This window comes from Coturnix japonica, chromosome 4 (genome assembly GCF_054131305.1).
Source record: "Coturnix japonica strain WE chromosome 4, WE-NBRP24, whole genome shotgun sequence".
NCBI classification, from domain to species: domain Eukaryota; kingdom Metazoa; phylum Chordata; class Aves; order Galliformes; family Phasianidae; genus Coturnix; species Coturnix japonica.
Genome location: NC_140666.1, coordinates 23,040,791 through 23,066,647, shown reverse-complemented (window position 1 = coordinate 23,066,647; position 25,857 = coordinate 23,040,791). Strand labels below are relative to the sequence as shown.

Sequence of the window (25,857 nt, the reverse complement as noted above, 5' to 3'; positions counted from 1 at the left end):
CACTGAATATAATCTCACACTGAGTCGTGAAACCTTTCAAAATACAGATTTTTGGATTTGAGAGACACAGCAATTCCAAATGAGATGCTGCTACTGATGAATATGATGCTGTTCTTCCTAAGACTGTACAGCATTTATTCCCCCATTTCATGACCATTACCTACAGTCATAAATGAAAATTACAACACTCGAGCAATTTACACATGAAGTCACTATAGAAGCAGGCAATAACTCATTTTGTGTTTTTTCTTTCCCCAAAATGGGCATCATAAATACTAAAGTAATCTTTCTGTTGGCAGGATCAGTCCCTTTTTGACAGCGGTGCACTGAACAGGTGCTAGCTTGTATTTACCGCTGTGTAATTCTGGCTTAAGAGAACTGTGTTTGTTGGGAGGAAACAATTCCATTTCAATGACTTCTTATTATTTTACTCTGTTACACAGAACAGCAATGCATTTTCCATCAGTGAGAGTGTCCTTTGTACTTGGACAGAGAAGAGGAAGCCATTTTATCAACTGATTAAACAAACCTGAGGTGCTGATAACTTTCTTCTAAACTAACCCATGTCAGGCTCGAAAGGATGACACATAAGTCTGAGCCATTTGTTTTGGCATGCATTTTATATAAGTCTTATATCCTATTGCAAGAGATAACATACTAGCATAGTTCACCATATTTTGAACTATGCTAGTATGTTGGTATCATACACTCTTTGATACCAAGAATGTATCAAAACATTCTTGTGTTGATACAACAATCCACTTATAAAGAGATTTACCTTTTCTAAGTATGTATAACTCCATATTTTGCCATCTGCCCATGTTCTGGAAATGATGTTTCCGCTTGGATCATACTCCATTTTCTCAGTCCAGGTTCCTCTTTGGATATAGGTCACTAATCCAGAGTGGGAATAAGTGATATTCACCTCATTGTATTTGCTGATGGGTGACCACAGAACTGGCCGCCCTGTCTGGTCATACATAATCCGAAGAGTGAATTTTCGATGATCATCATAGATCTTTCCAGTTCTGGTTACATGATCAAAATCAATGGAGAGAAGATTTCTATTGTGGGCCTAAAAACAGAGATAGAGGAAGAAGATGATGTATCTTAATTCAGATGATGGAAACATTTCTGCGTTGGCTCAAATCAGAACAAGCAATGTTTAAACAGTATGTTTGACAATGTAGGGCACACTAAAGACAATAAAATAGAAAAACATTCAGATTAGAAACAGGAGGATCAAGAAACAAAATGCTGCTTGTGTTCAGTGTTACAAATCACACTGCAGGATGCTTCCTATTTCCATATGCTCAGCTTTCTTTCCCAAACTTTTCATCTTTCAACTTTCATCTCTTCTACAGGGTGTGTGATTCCAGCCAAAAATGTGTAGTTAAGCCCATAAATTAACAAAGCTCTCCTAACTCACCTCCTCTCTCTTAAGCTCCACTAGTGACAAAGGGTCATCTGCTGCTCTGGGATAGCCCATCCAGGTCACATTCCAATGTGAAAAAGGAAGAGCTGTGCTTCTAGCTACCAAAGAATCTACCCACGAGTGTCCTCACACTTCTTCACAAAAGCAGCCCACTCCCAAGGCTTGTGAAAGCTGGTGCTTGCTTCCCCTGCTTGGCAGGGGAACAGGCTGACTGCTTTGACCTGCTAGTGCTTGTTGTCCCACAGGAGAATGCAGAGGGGTCACCCAATCAGAAATCAACTTAAAGGCAATCCAGACTTCTGAAGACAGAATATGCTTCTCCAGTGCTTCAACAATCTACCTCCTAACATCATTCAGCCACCGGGCAGTCACTATTCAACTTCATTTAATTCTGAATTAGGATTTAGAGAACCATAAAACACTGCTCGTTGACTTGTCATTTTCAGATCAATGCCCAATGAGCTCATTGTATTAATTGACTGCATTTTGCCTAATCACTTGTATAAATCTATTCCGATTAATATATGTCTTATGGAAGAGATGATGTCAGCTCAGGTGTTAGAGCTGCACAGCACAGTGCCTGCTTCTCCTTGAGAGATGGAGGCAATGCGATAAAGTAAATAGTTAAGAAATATCTGTTTAATAATTCAAGCTGTGATCGTATGGTGGTTGTGATTAGAATGAACATTATTTTCATTCCCTTTTCTGTTTTTAGATACAAAATAATTTGAAAATCTAGACGAAGCAGGTGTTCTTTCTTCAACTACCATTCCTGTGGTTTTATATACACACATGTCTAACTTTAATACTGTTCATTTACAATAGCTGTAAAATACCTATACACCCCTGTAGACTGCTGTAACTATTACAATTTATGCTCTAATGATAGTTAAGGAGCCCAAGTAAACTGCGATGCTCAATTCAACTACATTCACTCGTACACAGTCTGTTGGATTAAGTTTATGTTAATATATTTCTTTACAAACTTCTTGCAATTTCTGAAAAACCCCTCTTGGTGGTAAAATATCTGAAAAGCAAGCAGGAGATATACCCAGGCTCATGCTCATTTACTGTGTATGTACATACTTATGTTCTTATTGCTAATATTATTATTATTATTACTGTAAAATGCAGCTAGAAGAAATGAAAGTCTTGAATACAAATTGCTTGCAATCTAATTTTCAGAAACAATATAATGAATAAGAATGGAAAACACAGAGAGACAGAATTAGCAGTGAAGAAAAACAGCAGCAGCATTTAAAGGCTCACACAGTCAAGGCACTTGGAGGCCTGGGCACAGACTGCCCAGAGAGGTGTTGGTGCCCCATCCTTCGAAGCACCCAAGGTCAGGCTGGTCCAGGCTCTGAGCACCTGAGGGATCTGCGTTGTCCCTGCTCATTGCAGAGGAGTTGGACCAGATGGACTTTAACGGTCCCTAACAACTCTAAGGATTCTATGACTCTATGATGATCGTTAAGATTTGGAGGGGCATCACTGCTTCCTCTATATTCTGTATTTTATTTCGTTTGTGTTTACTTTCTTATATGAGATTTAAGTTAAATTTAACACCCTTCTTAAGACAAGATGCAGTGATACACGAGTAGCAGGCTGTATTTCAATGCTGTCATTGAAATGCTCATTTCAAATCCCAGTGGCTTCCTACAGATAACTCCTCCAGTGCATATGCAAGTCCATAAGGAACACCCTTGAGAGACAGGAGCTCATGTGCGCAGTTACAAGGTGGTAAAATCTGGTTTCTGAAAGCAGTGTTGGGGCCAAACTGCAGATGATGAAAATTCAGCTGATTACAATAATCATGGTAGTAGTTCATAAAAAGATATATTAAATATTTTTAACAATTTTTTTTTTTTCCTCCATTTCTACTGATATGGTAGATAGAAATTTTGCAGTTGTAAATAACTGCCTAAATGTTCACTTCTCTTGACATTCACTCTCAAATCTAAACTGTCTTAAATGTGAAATCAGATGAGATGATTGTGTACTTCCTTGTCTGTATCTGGACTTGAGTCAATGCAAACTGATACAGGGTGGCTGAGGATTCGACCTTACCATTACAACTTGCTGTAAGGTTGGTAAATAAAGGGAGATAATTTGCTAATTATGATAATAAATATAGCTGTCAAAGCCTAAATTCAAAGGACTTTTGACTTGAATGGAGGCCAATGAGTTACTTCCATTTTTGTTATTTAAAAAGTAAAAAAAAAAACAACACAACCAACAGTGAGAGTGGCCAAGCATTCAATTTTCAATTTTGTAGATATTCAGTTATAAAACCTGGCCTGCATCCAACACCAAGTTCCTCTAACTTATGCAAAAGACAGGAGGGAGCAGAGCTGAATTCTAATCAGCATATTACTATGCATCGTGCTCATTGGTTTTAACAACAGCTCTGCTTCATTTTTAGAAGTCAATTAAAATAGCACTTCAATTGATAAAAAGAAGTCCTGCTAGATGAAGACTGATGTTAAAATGCCTGATTGTACATAGATTTATTATTAATATAAAATGCATACATGTCTACGGACTGTTTTATGTACTTTCGCGAAGTGCCAGGGCAGGCAGTTCTGCACTTAAAGGAAAAATCTGATTAATTCCTGTTTCCAACATTGATTTAGATGCTGAGATAAAGTTAGCTGTCTTTCCCAGCATTTCCATTAACATACTCATTTCTGCTTTAATTCTAGAGCAAGGAATATGTATCATGCAAAAAAAACCCCAAAAAAACAAAAAACCCACCTTTTTTAAAACACGACTTTTATCACATTATTGGGATGTGCTAACAATGGCCTCTTTCCAAAACTTATTTTACACTAACAGCGTAACATGGTTTCAAGAAGGGTTTTAATTGTGGTTAGGAATTAAAAATGTTAGGAACTGGCAGAAAAGGAATAGCTTTTGTCTCTTCAACTAGGTCATCTTTTATCTCATCCCCAGTGACCTGCCTTCTAATTTACACCTCTTAGCATTCAAAGCCATTTGTTTCAGTGACAGTATCAGGACTGATCTTTAAGTGACATCTTTAAACTTGATTTCTATGCTTTTTTATTTCCCTAGAAAACTTTTTCGCTGTACTGTTTTCTTCCCTTAACTGAGGGCTCCTGCAGATCTGTTCATTTCCACTGAGAACTAGTCCAATCCCCAGAGCTTTTCTTTACATTTATTTTCAAAGTTCAGCATAGTTCTTTTTGCCCTACATTGCAAGCTTTCTAACACTCTTCCTATTGTGTCAGTGATGGCATATTAAGTGCTTAACAACCTTTTTTTTTTTTCTTTTTTTTTTTTTTCTCCCAAGCTGGAACTCACTAGAACTCACTGGAAGTTTTCTGAAGGTCTCATCAGAACCTCATCCAGGAGGCCTTAAGTGCCTTTCAGTATTGGCTCACCGATTCAGACACTGTATATAGTGGGTTCTTTTTGATTCCTCTAATAAATAATTTTCCAAGAAAAACAGCTGTCTGTAGGTATGTTCTGCTGCTCCTTTGCCTCCCTCTCCAGTCACACTGTTCCAACTTCTTTACACTAGTGCTGGCTCCCAACTCCATCAGCATCTCATGTAAACATCACAGTGCTAAAGCTGAACCCTGGGAATCATGTCTCTAACCTACTCTCCAAACTCTATTCATTGGCCATAGCAGCCTCAATAGTCCATTTGCCTTCTGTGCTTAATTGCATGGTCTATCTTATGTGCAGAATACTTCTTTCTGCTATCAAATCCTCCTTTGATAAGCTATCCCACCAGATTCCTTCCAGCCTTTCTCTGACAGCCCCCAGACAGACAACCCTAGAGCTCAATGCAGTCAGAGGAGGGGAAACACCAAAATGCAGGCAGCTGACTTTCTTCTGGGTAGGCAAAGGCAATGCAAAATCCCCCCATCATCTTGCCAGGTGTAAAAGGAAATCTATAATTCACAAAAGTAACAATGCAGTGTTCATCTGCTGCAATGCTAGTGGATATTTCTGGAAGGACAAAGCAAATAAGACAGTGGCACATAGATGTTTGTTCTTACACCGTAAACTTTCTCGCTGGAGGGAAGATGAAGGAGGAGGAGGAGAGTACACGAGTACTTCTATGCACCAGCAGACTGACACTGAGGCAGGCCCATCAGGTGAACTCTAGATAGCTTCAGGTTTTCAATATTTCAGTGAACATTTTATGCCTCCAGCCAGAATCCATCTAATCCTGACCAGTTTCCTCCCTTTTTTTGGCAAGCAATACTAAGGATCTTGCAGAGGCAAATGAAAATGAGATAAAAGAACTGGCAATCAATTTCAACAACAGAAAACATAAACTTCATAACAGGAAAGCTGTGCAGGATGAAGTACTTTGAAATGTAACAGTGATGAACATCTTGGCCCTGGCAGCATAAACAGAACAAATGACTGAAAATGTCCTTTCCATTTAAGACTTTCATTCTGTAAGATCCTTAAAAAAGTATGTGCCATACAGTTACTTAAGCACAAAATCACACAGGAACCAATTGATTAGACAAAGTGAGCCACAGAGGCCACAGCTTCAATCCTGTGATCTTAACAACAAACAACACACGTTTGCCATGACAATACATTCAGCAGCCTCCCTGGACAGGGATCTGGGGACTAACACTAAGACAGGGCAGGTGCAATCAGACGATGGGCAAGAAACACCACATGAAGATTTTTCCCCACTTGCAAGATCCTAGTAATTAATTGTGACTGTCAAGTGTGAAAGATGTAATTTCAAATGTTTTTTCTACATGCGGTGGTAACAACATGGCCATATAATCCAGGTTTTTTGTTTCTGCCTGAGAAGAACATCTGAAAATCAAACTGATACATTTTAAAAGTAAAATAATACATGGGATGTGATAACCGAAAAGAAATCCACTGATTTAGTAACCACCTCCATATTTTTAGAGCTAACAGATGTTCCTTCAGAGATAATACTCATCTGGACATGTTGCAGTTAATAATGTAATATTTTAAAGGCCAGAATTCCCAGTTGTACTACTGGTACAGGCGCTTTATGGACTATTCATGTGAAAAACAGAACTGAATTTGTAAAAAAACACGTTCTGCAAGGTAGTGGTCTCTACGAGCCTTGGTGTTACCTAATTAAATGCTGAATGTTGACCATCTGTCATTGTAATCTGTGAGTTCTCCTGAAAATAAATATAAACCATGGATGTAATGTTTAAATCATTCTCTATTAGAGCTGTATGGTAACTCAGTCAGGTAGGGGAGGGGTGGTGGGGCTGAAAGTACACAGTGGAGGGCAGAATCCACAGGATTTTGGATAGATGGGGAGGCTCTACAACACTATGTAGATGTTTAAGGTACAGACACCCAAGGTATGCCCTGACAGATCTCTGCATTGAGCAGAGGCTGGAACCTGCTATATCCCCCAGAACAAAGAGGTGGTTTGAACTGAGAGGCAGAATCTAGCTCCAAGTCTGCCACTGTACTGCAGTAACTATGATTCGTCCGTTACACACAGCTTCTTTCAAAGTCATAATTAAGTTCTCAGTTGAAAAAGAAGAGGAAGAAAAAAAGTAATTATGTCTTGAGGTCAAGTCTAACAACCAAAATCAAACAGAGATTAAACATCCCTGCCAGTGTTGGAGGAGTTTGGTTTTGAAATTCATGGCTGGGGCCCACCATTGATACAAACTTCCCATTACACTTCTTACAGAGTAGAGCATTTCAACATGATTTTAGTTCAATGGCTTTCAAAGGGAACACTGAACTTCACACAAGAGGAAACCTTACCCTTAGCCTTCTCTCAAACGTGGAGATATTGCCTTTGGTCTGCTCCCTCCTTTGCCTCCATTCAATGAGATTTGAGTTATGCTCTCCAGGAAGGGAGATATTGCACTTCCCTAAAGTGGGACTGACTACTCCTGCTAGAATATGAGGCTCTGTGTTAAGCGTGATTTCCATTCCACTGGCAAAGGTGACTCTCAGAGACCCATCTGGGCTGACCCGGTAGATATTCTGTGTGTTATCTGTCAAAAAACAATAAGCAAAAACAGGGAATACAGAATATTTCAGATTTACAGATTTATGAAGAAAATATCAGATGCAATGGGACATTGCCCCAAGTTTACAGACCTCTGCTCATACACTGAGTGCGATTTTTGAAATGTGTAACCTCCAGATCTTCACATCTAAGGAACTTTTTATTACATTGGGCCAAATGATCTCCATCAGGTGCTGCCATCAGGACACAGTGCTGCCATAAAGTATTCACAGCACTGGCCAAACATGGCATTTCACTACAGAGCACATCGCTCTTTGGGCACAGTTCTCACAATTACAAAGCTTGGTGTATTATGGGTCAATCCAATTCCCCTAGATACTGGTGTGGTTAATAGCATGTAAAGCTTGGAGACATCAGAGATTTCAATAACTGAAATCTACCCACGGGAATTTTCTCGGAGGAAAAGAATTCACTGGTGGTTTGTTCCTAGCAGGAACCTCAGGAGAAATGTAAGTACTACCCAGCTATTTGTACTGAAACAAGGAAGAAACAAATGAACTAATCTCAGTGCCTTTCTGTCAAACAGTTAAGAATGCATCAATATCCAGAGTTTAAAATGTGAAGACTAGGAAAGAAATAACAGAAATGCCTTCATTACCTTGTTTTAAAGTATATATTGTAGAAGTAGCTGAGAAGTTTGTAGCTGTGACCACGTTCTCCCGGTTTGAAGTATCAAGTTCCACCCTTGTCAGTTTTTCAACATCACTGTGGAAACTGCTGACTTCTCCGGTAGGGAATGTGGCATTGGTCAGGTGGCCATCAGAATCGTACCTGCAACACACAGTGTGAAAAGGCATGTTTGTACCCCTCAGCACTGCTGAAGCCACCTGGAGGTGTTCAAGACCAGGTTGGATGGAGCCCTGGGCAACCTGGGCTAGTACCAGATCTGGAGGTTGGTGGCCCTACCTGTGGCAGGGGGTTGGAATTTGATGATTCTTGGGGTCCCTTCCAACCCAAGCATGATTCTATGATTTTATAACTGCTTTTTGCTGCTGATGAGTGAAGCACATAACATGAATGTCATCTGCATCAGTAAAACTGACAAATGTTCATAAAATAGAAACCCACTTGAGCAGGTAGGAAAGCATAATTAAGTTTTCATCTTCTATTTCTGCACTCACAAAATAAATCCTCAGCTGGTGTACCAACTGGCAAAGCCCTACTGCCTCCAAGGAGAGCTCTTCCAGTTCACATCAGCAGATGATCTGCCCATGTCCTTCACTTTAATGGGTTAGCATCCTTTCTTTCAGACCCCCACCTACCTCTAATCAGACAAGATCTGTGTGTCACAAAAGATATTGATGAGCAAAATCAGGAATTCTCTTTTCCATTCAATATGAAAAAGAAAATAGAGCAGCTGTTCTTCTCAACAGAAAAAACATCTTGTATTTTTTGACAAGCAAATTAATGAAATGTTAAATACAATATAATCTTTCTCTCTTCCACTTCTTACTTCCCTAACACACCATGTGTTACTTCTTTACATCTCACCCAGATGTCAGTTCTGTGCCAGTGGACTGAGTGCCACCCTGTGATTAAAACAGATTAAAAGCACTCCTTTTCAACATTACAGAACTCCACAAACACTGGGCAACTATATTTCATTTACTACTTGATCAAACAGATATGACAACTTGCTAAGTTATTTGGATTCTCTACATTACCACACAGAAATCCTCAAATCATACATTTTTATGGGATAAATGCAGCCAGTGTATTGGAATATTTCCTGTGCATAAGAATCAGGTTCCGTCTCTGCAAAGAACTGGTTTTGCTGCTGGATGCTGCTGATGAAGAGGTACAGAACTCCCTGCTCAGTTGAAAAAGGGACTGGATAGCAGACCAGACTTGGCTGTAGAGCATCTGCTGATGTACCCTAACTGAAGTAGATGGTACAGGTGAATTCAAGGTTATTGTCTCTATAATGGTTTCACAGTGTGACCATCTAAAGGGCTTTTTTATTCCAGATTGCTTCAAGAAACTCAGCCCTCTGAGGACAGGTTCTGCCACTTTTCACATGATGAATAACAACACACTTGGTCTCAGTTCTTGCAGAGCAATGTCCTACCCGTACTAGCACAGGCAGAATCATGACGTATTTCTTAATGTTAATTTGGTGCCCAGTTATCGCACTGTTAATCATTCTGGTGACCATTTAATCATGCAAATAATTGCGCTGATTTCAGTACTCACATGAGGAAGTGCTCACCAATATTAGAAAAGCACACTTGGGGATAGAGCTTCACAATCTATTTGCATTTCTATGTGTAGCACAGCTAAGAGTTATATCATTTCAAAGGGAAAGCAGTCTAATTAATTTTTTTTGGAGAGAGCTGTTTCTTGCAGATGTTTTCTTGTCCTTGATTTAATAGAGGCCCAGTGTCCCCCTCCACTTCTATGGTTTTAATGATATAATATTAGGAAAAAACCCTATATGACTGAAATTGTACATTAGTACATAATTTTATGCAAGAGCTCTTTCAGTACTTCCATTCCATCAGATTAAACTAGATGGATGACAAGTACTTTTGTAGGTGGTTTTCTACCTCTTAATAATTTCCCTCTGTGAGCGAATCTGACACACAGGTACGTGTTCTGAACAGTTCATTATCTTTGCTCATATTCCCAAGTATGTGTGATATGTGTTGTTAAACAAACTCATTCCTATTTCAGCTTGATGGTGACATGGATTGAACTTTTGGATGTAAATGCAAATCTAGCATAAATGGAAAAGCTGATTGCAGGCAACTGGAAAGTTGCTCATATGTTAATTCTCTAAACTCCAACACTATGTTTATATATGAGTAAGGACCATCACCTACCATGAGCTATTTACAGTGAAAAGGAAAATAAGCTTCTGGAAACATATCTACTTTCAGCATATCATTAATTGTATCAACTATCCCTCTGACACTTGGCATCTTGGCCACTCAGAAAGTTGTAATATATTATGAAGATGACTTAAAATATTGGTCTGAACAATAAATATTAATATGACTTTACCATTTGACATTGCTGTTATTTTTGTAATGTTAAGATTGGTAACTCTGTTAATTCTACTGATCTAGACTGACAGAAGTGTGCAAACATACAGTCTGCACAACTGAAAGCACCAGTGCGGACACTGTCCCACTACGTATCTCTGGGTGAAGAAATCAGTACTACATACAGTGGGAGGAACTTACAAGCAGGAAAAGTCCTTTAAAAGGAAATTTTACTGAGTCATGCATTACAAGCTACTTGCTAGAGGACATGAGCAGTAATTGTCTGAAAAGGTTTACAGCTGATGTCAGTGGGACAGAGTAGGAGTAGCAATATTAAAGCCACTGAGAAGCACAGGACTACACATAATCCCCTCTAACACACTCAAACAATAAGGGCCCTGAAACAACGCATATTGTTCAGCATTTTAAGAAGCAGTAGACATGACTTGGAGCTACTGTGAAAGCTTTTTGAAAGTGTCATCTGTCCATCACTAAATCTGATCCCATCCTCTCGTGGGAATTTAAATGGATCTCCCTTCTTTCAAAGAAGCAGATATCTTAATTTACTTCTGTATAGAATAGGCATCACTCTTAGATCAGCGTTTAAACTGCACCAGACAGCAGTGAGCTTTGTGCTCATGCATGAAACTTGCAACTTCTATTGCTAGATGCCAGATAATGAGAACAGAAACAGGGAGGCTCTGCATGGTTTTGTTCTGAATATCATCAAAAATGGCCCTAATTGTTCATACCTAGAGCAACTATCATTTATTCTGCCTTTAAGAGAATAATGAAGGGCAAAAAGGAAAAATATCCCCTTCAACAACAAATCCCACACCCTAGGCAGCAGTTTCCCCCGCTTTTATCCTACTTGCAGTTTAATAAAAAATAATTCTTAAAAGCCTATAATGATGGTGACTCAGCTGCCTTTCCAGGTGACTTATGCAGTAGCTTAATTTCTATTCATATCTCACCTGGATGGCTTTTCATTTTCCTTTTTGACAATGGACTCCTATGCCCTACAGAAAGCAGGCAATATTCTCCTTGACGAACTCAGAACTAGTAGCGCGGTGTTAACACATGATTCCATCAGTCACTTGCCATGTTCTCAAACAGGAATGATGACAATTAATTATAAATAATGAGAAATCCTGATTTCTCACCACTTTACAAATCAAACATTACTTTTCTCTCAGGTTGTTCTCTCCCAGGGACCAGACTCTAATGTTCTGCCTGTATCTTTACTGGCTTGTCTTGCTCTTTATGAGTCCTGTCAAACGTCTCAAAGCCTTGCTTATAAGGCCATTCCTACACCACTACTACATATCTTCTTCCTATTATATATATACATATATTTATATATATTTATATTTAATTATATATCCTCTTTCCCCACCAATGGAGACAAAAGTCTATTCTTGCTTCTGAATGTTCTTTCCACCAAGATTCTCAATTTCTTTTGTAACACTCCTTTCTCCTATGAGTGTTAATTTTGCCTTCCTCAGGATTTTTGCAAATCTCTGATTCACATCACAACTTGCCTCTACTTCTTTAGTTACCAAAAATTCCAAAACCACATTTGCATTTAGAGAAACAGAGATTCGCACTAATATGATATGAATGACATGTAGTTCCAGGCAGTTTTTCTACACGTAATGGGCACTGTGTACAAAGCTTTCTCATTTGACAGGCTTTAACACTTAAGAAACATTGTACTGTTTCCTTGTAAAAGCTGGTACAGTAGCTTCGTCTACTCAAATAACTAAAATGGATAAAAAATATTCAATGTCGTGGACTTACTCATACACAGTTGTCCATCCATTTTCGTCACTTTTGGTTGCTAGAAGTCCTGTGTTTCCAGGATATGTCATCAGAGCCAGGTTGTAGCCTTGGGCATAAACCCTTTTCAGAACACCATTGCTGCTTATTGTCAGCCAGTATACCTGGCCGCCTGGCACCACGACCCACAGGGGCAAGCCGCTTGTGTCTCTGCGGATGTGCACCGAATTCCCATTGCTGCTGGTAATTGTGGCAACATCCCCTTCCCCAGTGTAGGTGAAGTTGTAAATATAGTCTCTCGTGATGAGGTTCAGGGTGTGCAGGTGGGTGCCATTGATGGTGAACTGATACAGTTCTTGGTCTGCTGGTGATGCAATCTCGTACATATTTGTCTCACTGAGGTGAGCCTTGTTTCGGCTGACAGCACGGATGCGAACGTTACCAAGGTCTGCTACGTACAGTGTGTCATCAGGAGAGACTGCTAGGGAAGAAGGTGCTTTCAGCTTCGCATCTTTGGCATATCCACCATCACCTGGGAGATAAATGGTAATTTCAGTAATCTGTATCGTCTGCATTTAAGATGAACCTCAAAGCCTGGCATACTGCTTCTTCTCAGCATTTATATGTCAATTAGAGTGTATCTGCTTACGATTCATTAAACTTCCATTATCTAAAGTTAGTGCAATGCTAGATCAGTCTCAGTAAAGACAAACTAGAAGACAAATTATCCAATTTATACAATTTTTACTAACTCCAAAGCCCTGATGCTCAGGGAAGTATCACATAGCGAAATGTGAAAGAAAAAATGTTAATGACAGGTGAAGTTTCATTTCCTGCTTCTGGTATGCTGATATGTGGTCCAAGTAGAATTGTGGTATAAATAAAATGAAGAGCACATAAAAATCAGTAATTCAAAGTAATTAAGTGAAGCAAAGATTGGATAGTACTTACAAAAATCTCAACATTATAGGAAAATAAATGAGATTAATAGCCAAAAAAAGGCCTTGAAGATATACCCCCTCCTATATCAACTGTAATTTTACTTAGTACTTATAAATACTATTTATTTTAAGGTTCAAAGAGGGTTTTTTTGTGATCATGGGCTGTATACCTGAGTATCAAAATGAATTCAGATGAACAGGATTTTGTGTAACCACAACGGAAGCATATTAAGCCTCACTCAGAGAGCACCACATTTCTGTTACTATTGCTCCCTTTCTCTGACTCAGAAATACAATTCGATGGAGATTTGAGCATATCCTTTGCTGCCTTGGAAACGGACAAATGAGCTGCTCTCTGCCAACCTGTGCCTGCCGTTCACCAGCCCAGCACTGGCACAATCATTAGATTTGCCATACTACTTTTTTGAGTGAGTGCTGAGGGTAGATTACCTGAATCAGAACCCTGGGCAGGATGCTGTTCAGCATCTGTACAACAGTGCCATACCTGAAGCTGGCAGCATGTGGCAAAGCTCATGAGATTTTGATTATCCAGGATGGGTCAGGAACTCAGTTCCTCTGAAAGACCATTTACATTTTTTTTTTTTTTTTTCCTCTCCATTCTTGACATACTTTATGTTTTCTTGTCAGTCATTAACCTTTTACTCAAAATGGGCGGCTTATGAGTTATGATAGCATTACAGAGCTGAACAAAGTGGTTCTTGGAGATGACAGTATACTGCTTTCCTCTGTGTAAGGGAACATTTTCTTTGGTTCCATCACTAAATAGGTTTATGTGAAAGAAAAGGCACAATAAGGAGGTGTGAGATAGCATTTTTCACAGGATGTGGAACATTTTGATACTCTCCTTGACAAAAAGGGCTTCAACATCCAGGAACACTAAGGTGCAATCTGCACTGGGGCTGCTAACATCTTCAGCATGAGTAAAGCTGACACAAAAACCCATACTTAGAACTCATTTTGAATGATGTGTAAACTCTGTATCAAAACAGGAGAATCTGTGCCCACTCCATCTGCACCCACTCTGTTCTTTCAGTGCCAGCTGGAAGACTCATGCCTCTGAACCCAATGGATTAAACAAATCCATGCAGAGCTGCTGATAAGGCTTTTTGCTTTCCTAGGAAGTTGAAGCAGACTGTTAGCCCTGTCACTTTGCTGACCTGCAGCTGTGCCAGAGGGTCTTGACAGTGCAGAAACAGGAAAACAAAGAATAGTATTGTCTTACCCGAGAAACAGTCACAATTAGGATCGATCTTGCAGTCACAATCTGATGGGGCTCCGGCGATTATGGAGATCTCACCATTGGTTGTGACCTGTTGTATCCGGTTGATCTTTCTTTCATCAGTCTCAGCAATGTAGAGTATCCCACTGTGGGACACAGCGATGGCTCGGGCTGACTCCAGGGTGGAGTGGATGGCCACCTTGCTGACAAGGAAGTGATCGATGCCGGGCACCTGGCAGTGAATGGGGCGTCCTGCGATGATGCGCACACGTCTGTTCTCAGAGATCTGCAGGACAATGTTGTTGTCCAGGACATACAGCGAGTTGTCCAGTGGGTTCACTGTCAGGTCTGTTGGCCACTCTAACCGCACCTGTGAAACCGAACCAAGAGCAGGTTCAAGAAACAGAAAAAAGAACAATTAAGACATAAAGCAGCGTTGTTCAGCCATCTCTGAGAACCATGTCATCAAGGGGATTTACTCACTGCTGCTGTGCTAGTATGTGCCTTCAATTGTGTTTGTCAGAATACGTTTCTACAAGCATACCCTCTTTGTGAGATCCAGCACCAATGTGGAACTAGATTTGATTTCAAAAGTAATTTAGCAACCCCTGAAAGTTATTTGTACAAGTCCATTAAGGGCAGAACTTTATTATACCTATACATTCATGCAAATAAAAGCATACACTTCGTGTCATGCAACATCAGCCAGAAAATTCTCCAGGTCTGAATGTTATAGTTTCAAGTTTGTACTCAACACTGGCAGAATGGGAAAGTTAGAGGTTGTCAATGTCCTAGCACTTTAATTGACCATTAGCACAAAAGGAAAATGACACAGTAGAAGAACACAACACATTGCCACAATTTATTTACTAAGCCAGAAATGTTAATAAGACTTATGTGCCATAAAATATATAAGCTCATAAATTCTTTGTAATGTAATAATGCACTGATATATCAGACTTCACATGATACAGTAACCCAGCTATTATTACTTATAAGGATTTTATTCTGTGAATTCAGTATTTCTGTCATAGAGTAAGTATATTTGTCATAGTTAAGGTGAGTTTTTTGCCTTTTTCCATGAAGTTCAAGGAATCATTCAAGCAAAGTTTCCAAACAGCACTAGAGAAGATGCTAGAAGAATGACCTTGCTGACTTGATGCCTGTTGCATCAGGACCTGGAGGAATTCAGCATGTTCCCAGCTGGAGGTGGGGCAGCCTGTCACCCTTCCAGTCTGGAAGATTTGGTATACCTCCTGGTATGGAGGCTGCTGACCACAGTGTGTTTTTGCAAGAGCTCCAAATTCCTCCTACAGAGAATACTCTGAAGCCAGTGCAACAGTTCTGGTCTGGGAATGAGCAGCTGAGCAGACTGGTGCTTCTCCCCAGTTAGAGGCTGGTGGAGGATTTAGTTTGCAGCTTGTCTATGGAAAGGTCACAGAACAACTGAGTTACAGAGACGGCAAGACAGACTATTTTTATCACAAGATGCTTTGCTTGTTATCCATTGTGAAGAGATGGCTGCTTTTATCTGAGTGGAATTTCTATGGACTAAATATTTCAGTCATCAGATGAGAATAAATACCAAACTAAAATGCAATGGTTTTATAGTCAGCTTCTACAGAAGCTTCCACTGTTTCATGTACTGTTTTTGTTCTTTTTTCCACTGTGCTAATTAAAAGATCTATGAATGCAGAGCCCACAGATGATAATACAATGCTCAGCACTGCAGAATAACATATGGTGGAGCGTGTGGCCATCACAGGCCACCTGCTCACCCAGGGTCAGCTCAGGCACCAGGCTGAAGGCCAGCTTCTGTCTTTCGCAAGCACTGGTACTTCCAGATAATCTCATTTCCAGAAGCACATTGCTGGTTTGATAATTGATGTTTTAATAAAGCTAGGGCACTGCGGCTCCTGTGTCTCGCCCTGCGTGGTTATGCGGTGCACCACACCATTATGAAGGCTCAGAGAGTAATCGAACTCCTCCTCGTGCCCAGTTCATTTTACAAGACAACATAATAACTGACATTAAAACTAATGCTGTTGGGTTCAAGATTTTTTCTGAACCAAGTGGCAGAGTCACTCCAAATGACGATAACTGTGGTGAGATAGTTGGAAACAGATTCCTCCCACAGAGGTGCTGAATTATTTGTCCCACCCAACACTTATGGGCTGCTGCACGCTGAGCTGCCAACACACGCCTTCCTTGCTTCTGCTGAGAGCTCAATGGAACCTGAACAAAACTTCAGGTGCACGCAAACCTCTACAAGGCTGTCTGTGGGAAACTCAGGAAGAAACATTTCTGCAATGTGCTTTCAATGCAGAACATTTGATTGCTCTGTCAAACCAAATGGATTATTTGTGATGGCAGACACCTTAATGCCCCTTTCACAGATCACTCTGCTGTAAAAATAATCTGTGATTAACTGTAACTAGATTATTAGTGGGAAAAACTTGGGGTTGAAACTCCCTACTTTTGCCATAACAACTATGCATAGCACCTGCCATATCTTAATACCTGGTTTGCCTTTGCAGACCAGCCACATTGTCTTTGCCTCAGTGAATAAAATGAATTCCTCCCACTGTGAAGGTAGGTCTGGTGTCTTGCAGATAAACAGCGGCTGATCTGGACCAAAACAACTTTTTCTCTGGTTGATTTGAGGCTGGTTTTGTTTATTGAGGTAGAATAAGCTTTATGGAAATGTCCATTTCACTTGCAGCAAGGTGCCTAAAACCTAAGAAGAAGCTGGATCTTAACAGCTGCCATTATCTGCAAGCGCACTGCTTTCATACTGATTGCTTCTGCAAATCTAGCTGCATTACGGTAAAAATAGCTCAAATTTAAATTGAGGACATCTAAACAGTTCTGGCTACTAAACCTGACCTGCCACCTACCTCTCTGCAAAGCTTGCAGAAGGATGACTGCACTTATTCCTGGGTTTAAAGCAGCTGTGGATGTACTAATGGTCTAATTCCAGGCGAAACATTAAAGCTAGCGTGTACCTGTCTGGAGACTGCAGCAAAAAAAACCAGCTGCCACTTGCTGCTGAAGGGGAAAAAAAGGCCATGTAGACCAATTAAAAGCAAGCAAATGTACAAACAAATGCAAAATGCAGAATGTTCTGAATCCAAAGAATAATTTCAGACTTAGAAAGAAATCTGTATTGCTCTGGTCAGGATGTGGCTTCATGGCATTAAAAGAGTGTTAGCTGGGGCTGCTGCTCACCCCTCTTCTGCCACTGTAGTCCCCACAGCAGCGCTGAGCTTTCCCTGCTCCTGTGGTGTTTTGGTTCAGGAATCGTGTCTGGCTGAAAACTAATCACCACAATCAGCTTAAGCTGAAGTGTAAGTGCACCCTCAGGTTCACTGTTACCTTGAAAAGTCACCGGCTGTTTCTTTTCTTTGAAGGCAAGCTGCCCTCTGGCAGGCTTCTGTGACCAAACCATCAGTTGTGCTGCGTTCAAAGCCAATAAACATATTACAGAGAAGCATTTCAATTCTCATCTGATATGACTGTGCCTATTAAAAAGTTTTTCCAGACAAAAACTCAGTTAGGGTTAGAATATTAAGTCAGTTAATATACTTTTTAATCTGAAGCAGCACTTCATCTGCAGAGATGTCCTCTCCTATAGATGTGTATTTTTCTTATAATTAAGAACTGAGTCAACTGCCAAGTGTGTTTGCTTACACTTGATAGGTTCTTATTTTTAAGCAGTGCACAGAAACGGCTTTGCAGATTATCCTATTATAAGCAAAAAGATAAGATTTGTTCAGCGGCAGTCAATACTTTACTTCACACATTGAAATTTCCAGGTGACAATCTAGATTTGGTTCACTGGAGACTGAGCATATGCAGTGGAAATCACTGTGGAAACAAGTGAACCCTTGAGCAATGAGACCTTTTGCATGTAAGTATTAGCATGTCAACTTCTCCAGGAATCCAGCATTTAACTGTCAACATAAGGCTCCAGCTATAGGTAATAATCAATGTCTCGTTTGAGAAGTGCAAAATTAAAACCCACTGGCCTGGCTTTCTAACAGGTTTTTTTCATGTCAAGTGTTCTGGAAAACACAAAATGCTCTGAGATGGTTTGAACTTAAATACATTTTCATGGGGAGATCTACATTTATGGAGTTAAATAGCACTCAGGCTTGAAAGATTGGTATATTTTCTTTCTTGAAACAATGTGTGTGCGCCTGTATAACCATCTGCCTACCTGTCTATCTGGTTGTGAAAACTAAGTATCTTTTGTGCAATAGAACATTGCAACTAAGTAAATATTGTGAGTTTTTTGCAAAGAGGCTCTCATGCCAGAGCATTCACCCATACACATCTTAAAGGTGCACAGACACCCACTTCAGTGTCAGAGTACTGCAAAGTGAAGAGTACTGTTTTCCTTTTGGCTTTGACCACATGACCAAAGCATTCTGCACATTTTGCACAATATTTTACAGTCACGGCCTTTTTGGTGTTATTTTACAGAAATCAGATCAAACACATTTTACTGTTTATATCAAAGCAAGAAAAGTAATGAGGGAAAAACATATCCTTATCCACATATGCAGATCTCAAGAGCTTAACTGTTTGAGGCACTGGGGTAAATTTAACTCGGGTAAGTTTCATTTATCGTGGGTTAAAAGAAGCTGCATAAATCCATAGAAAGTCATCATCATCACTTTGATTTCCTGCCATGCATTGCTTGTATGTTTTGATTTAATTTCATGTAGTAGCATAAAATTCATGCCAATTGTTTCTAATAGTCTTGGCTGATGGATTACTTCCTATTGGTACTGCTCAGCCTCAAGCATTTCTGTTTATGCTAGCTTTGCCTTTATTCTGCTCTATGATAAGCTATTGCAGACCTGATCACAGCCTCCTCCAAATTTCTCTTTTGCTGCTAACCTCGTTCTCTTACTTCTTTCTCTCTGCACTCACTTCAGCTGTTGCTTCCAGCACAGCCCTGTACGCACCCCACTGCTATATGGAACAGTATTTTCCTCTTTCTGGTGAACCCCTTCTTTCTCCTCCGCCCCTGTGTACAAAGGCTCAGAGAAAGGACTTGCTCAGGTGGGGCTCTAGAAGTGAACATGCAGCTCACAAGGCTGGAGAAGCCTGGTTCTGCTTCCCTGAACTTTCTACATGATGTCTCACTATATACATTCCTCTCTATTTTCTCACAGTTGACAAGCACTGATATTTTTTTCATCATTTTTCTGTCAGTTTGCTCTCACTTCTAGGCTCTCTCTTTTGTTGACACTGACACTGTCAGCTCCCCTCGGTAGCATATCTCCTTCCTTAATGGCACAGAGACAGAACTCTGCTCACGCAGCCTGACACAGGGAGCACTTGGCACGGTGGGATTACAGCTTCCTCCCACGCGGAATCAGCCTTTGTTTCCCATGCTCCTGATGCTGCCTACTACAAAATTCAGTATTATGCAGTTCAGCTGTAGCGGTCCCCACTCTAAACTTCACAAATGTTGCTCTCTATGCATTCATCGTTCCCCAGTGCAAAATCCAAATAGATGAGTTTCGCAGCCTAACGACCACTGTTTGCTGCTCTAGGCTAGGCAAACAGCTGTGGCACATTCACAGAGGCAGCTCAGAGCTTTGAGGCCCTGATTCCCTGGGATCATAGTTCAGGCATGCTTCCCCCAGCCTGCCCCTACCCTCAGTAATTTCCAGTGGGTGAGGGCCCAGCAGAGGAGCACAGAGGGAAGGCCCACACTACCAGCCTTCAACATTCCTCTCCAATGTGTTTGCTGTAAGCTCCACTGTTCTCTTTCTTACCAGCTCTCTTCTGGTTCCATAATTTCCTTTTTATTTTCATTATTTTTTTTTATTTTTATTTTTATTATTATTGTTATTTTTCCCCTACTTGGCAACTTCAAAGACTGCATGAGGAATCTTGGGTTGCCTAAATCAATAGGAAAGTTGATTTCTACAGGAACAGGTTTCAAACTGTCTTTATTTAATAACAGAGTATTACCTAGAAATACATAAGTCCATTGACTATGAAAATCAATGGGACTTAGATTCCTAAGCCATTTAAGACTGTTTAAACATAGTATCCGTGGTTTATACATGTTAGGAAGAAAATACTTCATTAAACACCCAGAAGGAATTATAGGGTATTTCAAGCAGTCCGGTGTCTCTGAGAGGAGGAATCTGAGACTCTTAAAATGTCTGAAAATAAATCATGAATTTGAATCTAACTCAAACTTGACTCCTCTCAGAAACCCTTCTGGTTTAGGATTAGGCTGCTTACACCAAGTTTCAACCACTGACCTGTTCCTATTTGCTCTATTTTTGATGTATCTTTCATGAACAGTTCAGTGCTCTTATTATAGTTCACACTAACCACCAAAGACATTGGCTTTACTGTTTCCATTGACACAGACATAGAAATCTAACTGAACTGGTAAGTATAATAGAAGAAAGAAATACATATGGATGGAAGACCTGGAGGGTTTTACATCATATCATGACTTTCTCCAGTTTTCACCAGAGACATCTACATGCTGTTCAGTTTTCCATTTTGCTTTGAGCAATTTATTGAATGGCTATTGAGTGATGTTCAGACATTTATGATTTTCCTGCAATGTGACCTACATTGCTAAATTTCATAAATTTATCCTCCAAGGCAGTGTATCATTTTGCATGCCATACCCATCCCAAAGGAACCTATCAGCAGGAGATGAGGCCCAGTTTGTAAAAGACGAATGTCCTTCAGACATTTTTAGCTAATTTGTTTGTAAATGTGAGTGTTATTGTCAGAGTAACATACTGCAGAGAATGGTGCTCTCTATCATTCTGTTCGTGTCTCTCTATGTACCAAACTTAATAATGCAGAGCTATAAACATAACCTCTGTATGGCAGGCTACAAATGGGTACAACCAATTTGTATCTTGACATTTGCATTTTTTTTCCTGCACTGACACAGTGTTTATTCTCATTTTTGCTCATGAGAAACAATGGTTGAAAAGATGCCAAAGAAAAACCAATATCAAGTGGAAATCAGGCACTCCTTGCTGCCATCCCCTAGCTGCAGCTCCTGCCGCATTACTCTTGCAGCTGCCACAGCTTGCTTTCATTTGACTTCAGTACCCTGTAAGGATAACTCAGTCCTAACAGTAATACCAGAGATATCACTAATTCCTCCAAAACAACAATTCCTGGTGCTAAAACCTTTCCAGTCCTTGTTTATAACTAGCAGTGAGACCCAAGAAGTTAGAGACAGAAATGGAACAACACTCTCTAGAGCTCCCTCATGCTGACATGCTTCAAAGCCCTGCCCTTTGTAAGCAGTTATTATTAGTGTTGTTTTGACACAATATACAGACTCCCAGCTTCTTCTTAGCACCTGGAGCAATTTGCACACCAGAATGATCGCCGTGCTGGCTTTTCTGAGCTTCCTCCCAGTGGTTACCGTGGTACAGTGCTATCAGTCATACAACCATTCCCACATTTGCTCTTTATAGTTTCAAATGCAATAGTTTGCCATCAGAGAAAATTTCAGTTTTCCATCAACACTCACATCTCCTCTAGGAAACTCCAGGTTGACAAAGGACTGCCCTTCACTATCTGAACAATTATGGGAGCTCTGCAGGATATATAAGAACCATATATGCATTCTTGTAAATAGAAATATTTACATATGCATTTATAGTATACAGTAAGTATAAATTTATTCCTCATGCATACATCTTGTTCACTATGTCTCCTTAACAGATGAAAAAGTCAGATATAGTCATCAATATATCTCAACCCACTGCAGGCTCTCACCAACCCAGCAAAGCTGTGCTACAAATTTACAGCAGCGCAGTTCAGCACTGCAGACACCCCTGCCATAAATATCACCATATTTTATCGCACTGAAGCCATCTTTAAACAAGAGATGACTTGTGCATAAGAACTAAAACACATGGCAACCAGAGATGACAGTAGCTTGGGAAAGTGCAACAGGAGGTCCTCAGCGCTGACCAGCCCTGCCAGAACCTGAAAGCACCAACATGGTGCTGAAGTGCTACCTTCATGCCAGCACCCACATCATGCAGACTTTACTTACTTCCTCCTGTTTCTCATTAGGGTAGTAAAATTAAATCCGTCTCTAGCAAAAGGTAGGGTGAGAGCCATGAAAACACTCTGCCATGACTCCTCTTTGTCACGGGTCACATGAAGCGTCCTGTGCCTCCTGCCTTGATAGCCAAAGAAAAGGCTGCAAGTGCTGAAAGCTGATTAAAATGAACATAGTATTTTTACTCAGTAGTAATGCATTATTTATGGCAGGTAATTGAAATAGATTGCTGTTTTGCAGGTGACCAATAGAAAAAGAGCGCTTGGGACTTTAAGGAAGAAATTGGAGTGTTTCTTCACACGGAATCTCACTTCTATGACTAATATTTCAAATTCAGTGATAGAATAATTTGATTAGAATATAAAATAGGTGTGATGAAACCGTCCTGCTCTCTGTTTGATATTCTAAAAATCACATTATACACCTACAAGTTTGATTCATGAGCTCTCACAGATTCTTTTCCACCTGAGGTCCTAATCCTATGAGCCTCCTTTCTCTCAGCCCCTGTTAAAGAGAGGCCACTTACCCTCTTCTCTACCCCCGGGAAAGTATTATTTTATTTTCTACCTGAAGATCCCTTTTAAAAGAGGCTTTCAGCTTGGTTTTGCATCAAAGTATGGATACTAGAAAAGTCTTTTTCTTGCAAATGCTATTATGACCAGAATTGTTTTGCATAGGTTTCTGGTTGCAGGGACTAATTATTTGAGGAAGGGTTTTTCTGGTCTACTATCAGCTTTTCTGGACTACTTCATAGATCAAAAATTTGGAAAAAAATGACTAAACAAAAAAAGATTTGAACATCCCCTGTAAAGGAAGACCACAAATAAGAATTAAAGCTCCTGCAAATCATCATTTTGTGGTCTTTCAGTTCAGTAATTTCAAGCATACACACAATATGTTCTTCTGCAAAACTCTAAATGGACAGCACAGAGGATTTGTGTATTTTAGGTGCATTAATTACACTTAACTAGAAGAGCATATCAAAAGCCTCACAGAGGAAGAAGAATAAAAGCAGATCAAGAGCAGGAATATTTTTGCTATAGGGAGAACCAAGCCATTTCTTTTTGAAGCACCTACAGCTAAAATAAGGCAACAAGAGGGCATTCTGAACTTTCTGCTTTTATAAGAATGCAGTTTATACTGTCATGTTTATAAACACCTACAGGAACAGTGCGTCTTCCTCCAGCCTGCAATACTAATTAATTAATGGGCTCTTCGTAATCCTGTATTTGGTTTGTGCTGTCCTACTCTCAACCTGGCTTGAAAGCATTCAGCCTGGAATCCATTTAGTTTTCATGCTGGCAGCTCTCTCCCTCTGCTTCTCACTCACTCATCAGATCATGGTTTTGTCTTTGTATTTTCCTTTCCTGCTTCCAATGCACTCAGGGAAAGTCCTGTTCAGGCTGCTTGCTCTGATGAGCAGCCCCTCATCGTTGCACTCAGCTGAGGTCACTGTGTCCTGGGAGCTTTTTGTTCTGTTCAAAAGGCATCCACAATGCAACTGAAGCGTACTGTGCCTGTGCAGATGCTGGTGGGGAACGCCTGCAGCATGTGTGACTGTGGGAGCAATGTCAGTGTTTGCATTTTTGAGAAATAAACTACATTTTAAAATGATTTTGCTCATCTTTTCCCCTGAATCTTTTCAGCATTCTTCACTGTTTCATGTGGGTCTTCAGCAGAATTACTGCTCTCTTCTCTCTCCTCCACATCAGTTGTTCAAGGTAGGATGCCTAGGATGTGGCACTTGTGCCATGTGCAGGTCCCTGTCTAGTCACTCCCCTTTAAACCTTGTTCTAGAGATGTGCCTTTTAATTTGACCCATGCAAGCAAATTGCCTACATAAGTAACACTGACACATTTTTATGAGGGAGCAAAACATTTTGCAGTGTCACTGAAGTTTATGCGAAGCAACACAATATAGATGGTTCCCTCACACAGAGAACTGCTGAACAAAAGCTGATGAAGTGCAAATGTCAAGAAAAAGTCTTCAAACCAGACCTTTCATTTTGCAACGCAGCAGTGACAGTTATTAACACCATCAATCAGGCCAGAGCTATTGCTTTGGCACAGGCTCATGCCTGCTGGGACTGACATCAGCTTGAGAACAAGGCCATGGTTTCAGGCTAAGAGAAAGCTCTTGGGATTCATTTTCTGTTTCCTTGCAAACGTTCAGTCTCTTCATTCACAGGGAATGCGCTCAAGATTGGTTTATGCTGTTCCCAAACACTAACTGCAAAAATATAAATGATTCGAGGATCAGAGTGGTGGAAATTCAGCCCACATATTTCTCATGGGAGGAAAGACAGGGGAGGAAATTGCAAGATATCTGCTAATTCCCTCCTCAGCTCTCACCAAAGCAATGGAGGCAGAAGAGAAAGGAAGCTTATTGCTCAACCTGAGCTGAAATATGTTTCCTTTGACACAAAACCTCCCACCATGTCAATATAACTTCTAGGAACACTGGACCTAATGAAGTCCAGTTTCCTAAGGACTTGTGTCTCATGGCTGACTGACTTGGGAGTTTAATAAAATCCAAGCACCAAACGAAGCTCTTCCTGTGAATGGGGCATTTATTAGATCCTGAGTGGATTCTCTAGAGTTTAATAAAAGAAAGACTGTGCTGCAATATTTCCTTTTGAAAGGGCACTTTAGGTCTTTCTCCCGTAACTGGATTAATATTTTGTATGGGACTTGTAGGAATTTAATTGCCAGGAAGGCAATTTTCCTCTGCAAATTTGTTGGAAATCAGCCAAAGATTCTGATTTGCTGTATATTAGTGAGGTGAATATTTACATTCACATATTGAGGGAATAGTCTTTCCAATATTCTTGAAAAATGTTTTACCTTAGAAGTTTAGGCCTTGTTCATGTGGCAATATTCAGAGCTTTGGGGTCAGCATTTACAAAAAGGATGACTAGCTCTACACGGAGGAAGATAGATGACAGACAGCTAATCTTAACGTAGGTGTCCACCAAAATTCTGGCATCCATGGTGAGCGCTGAGTACATATATATGTATAAAGCACATTCATAGATCTGGTTATGATGTGCAGTTTTCTTTAGGTGGTCTTCTCACTAAGAAATGAACTTGCACTGTGCTGAGAAGTCACTCAAGCTTGCTTTGTACATGCAGAAACAGTACTGAGGAGACCAGAATACCATATAAATACCTCAACCTAATGCCCTATTCCTTCTAAATTCAGATTAACACCCTCAGAGTGAAGTATGAGATCAAAGCAATTAGTCAAAGCTGGGTAGTTTATTTGCCACAACACATAATCTTTTCAACCACAGCTGTCCTTACCCCCATCCCTATCTGTTATGAATACAAAATTCTCTCTTAAGAATGAGAAAGCACTGAA

General features: G+C 40.1%; 1 protein-coding gene across 13 annotated transcripts in view; it reads right to left on the bottom strand.

Moving 5' to 3' along the window:
- Window positions 1–25,857, bottom strand: part of TENM1 (teneurin transmembrane protein 1) — a 782,075-nt gene that overhangs the window by 11,702 nt on the left and 744,516 nt on the right. For all 13 annotated transcript variants that reach the window (XM_085546285.1, XM_085546289.1, XM_085546287.1 and 10 more), the window contains 5 exons: window positions 14,420–14,786; window positions 12,257–12,767; window positions 8,071–8,243; window positions 7,202–7,437; window positions 779–1,075 (listed from right to left, as the gene is read on the bottom strand). In XM_085546285.1, the coding sequence (XP_085402411.1) occupies window positions 779–1,075; window positions 7,202–7,437; window positions 8,071–8,243; window positions 12,257–12,767; window positions 14,420–14,786 (1,584 nt within the window). The remainder of the gene's footprint in view (window positions 1–778; window positions 1,076–7,201; window positions 7,438–8,070; window positions 8,244–12,256; window positions 12,768–14,419; window positions 14,787–25,857) is intronic.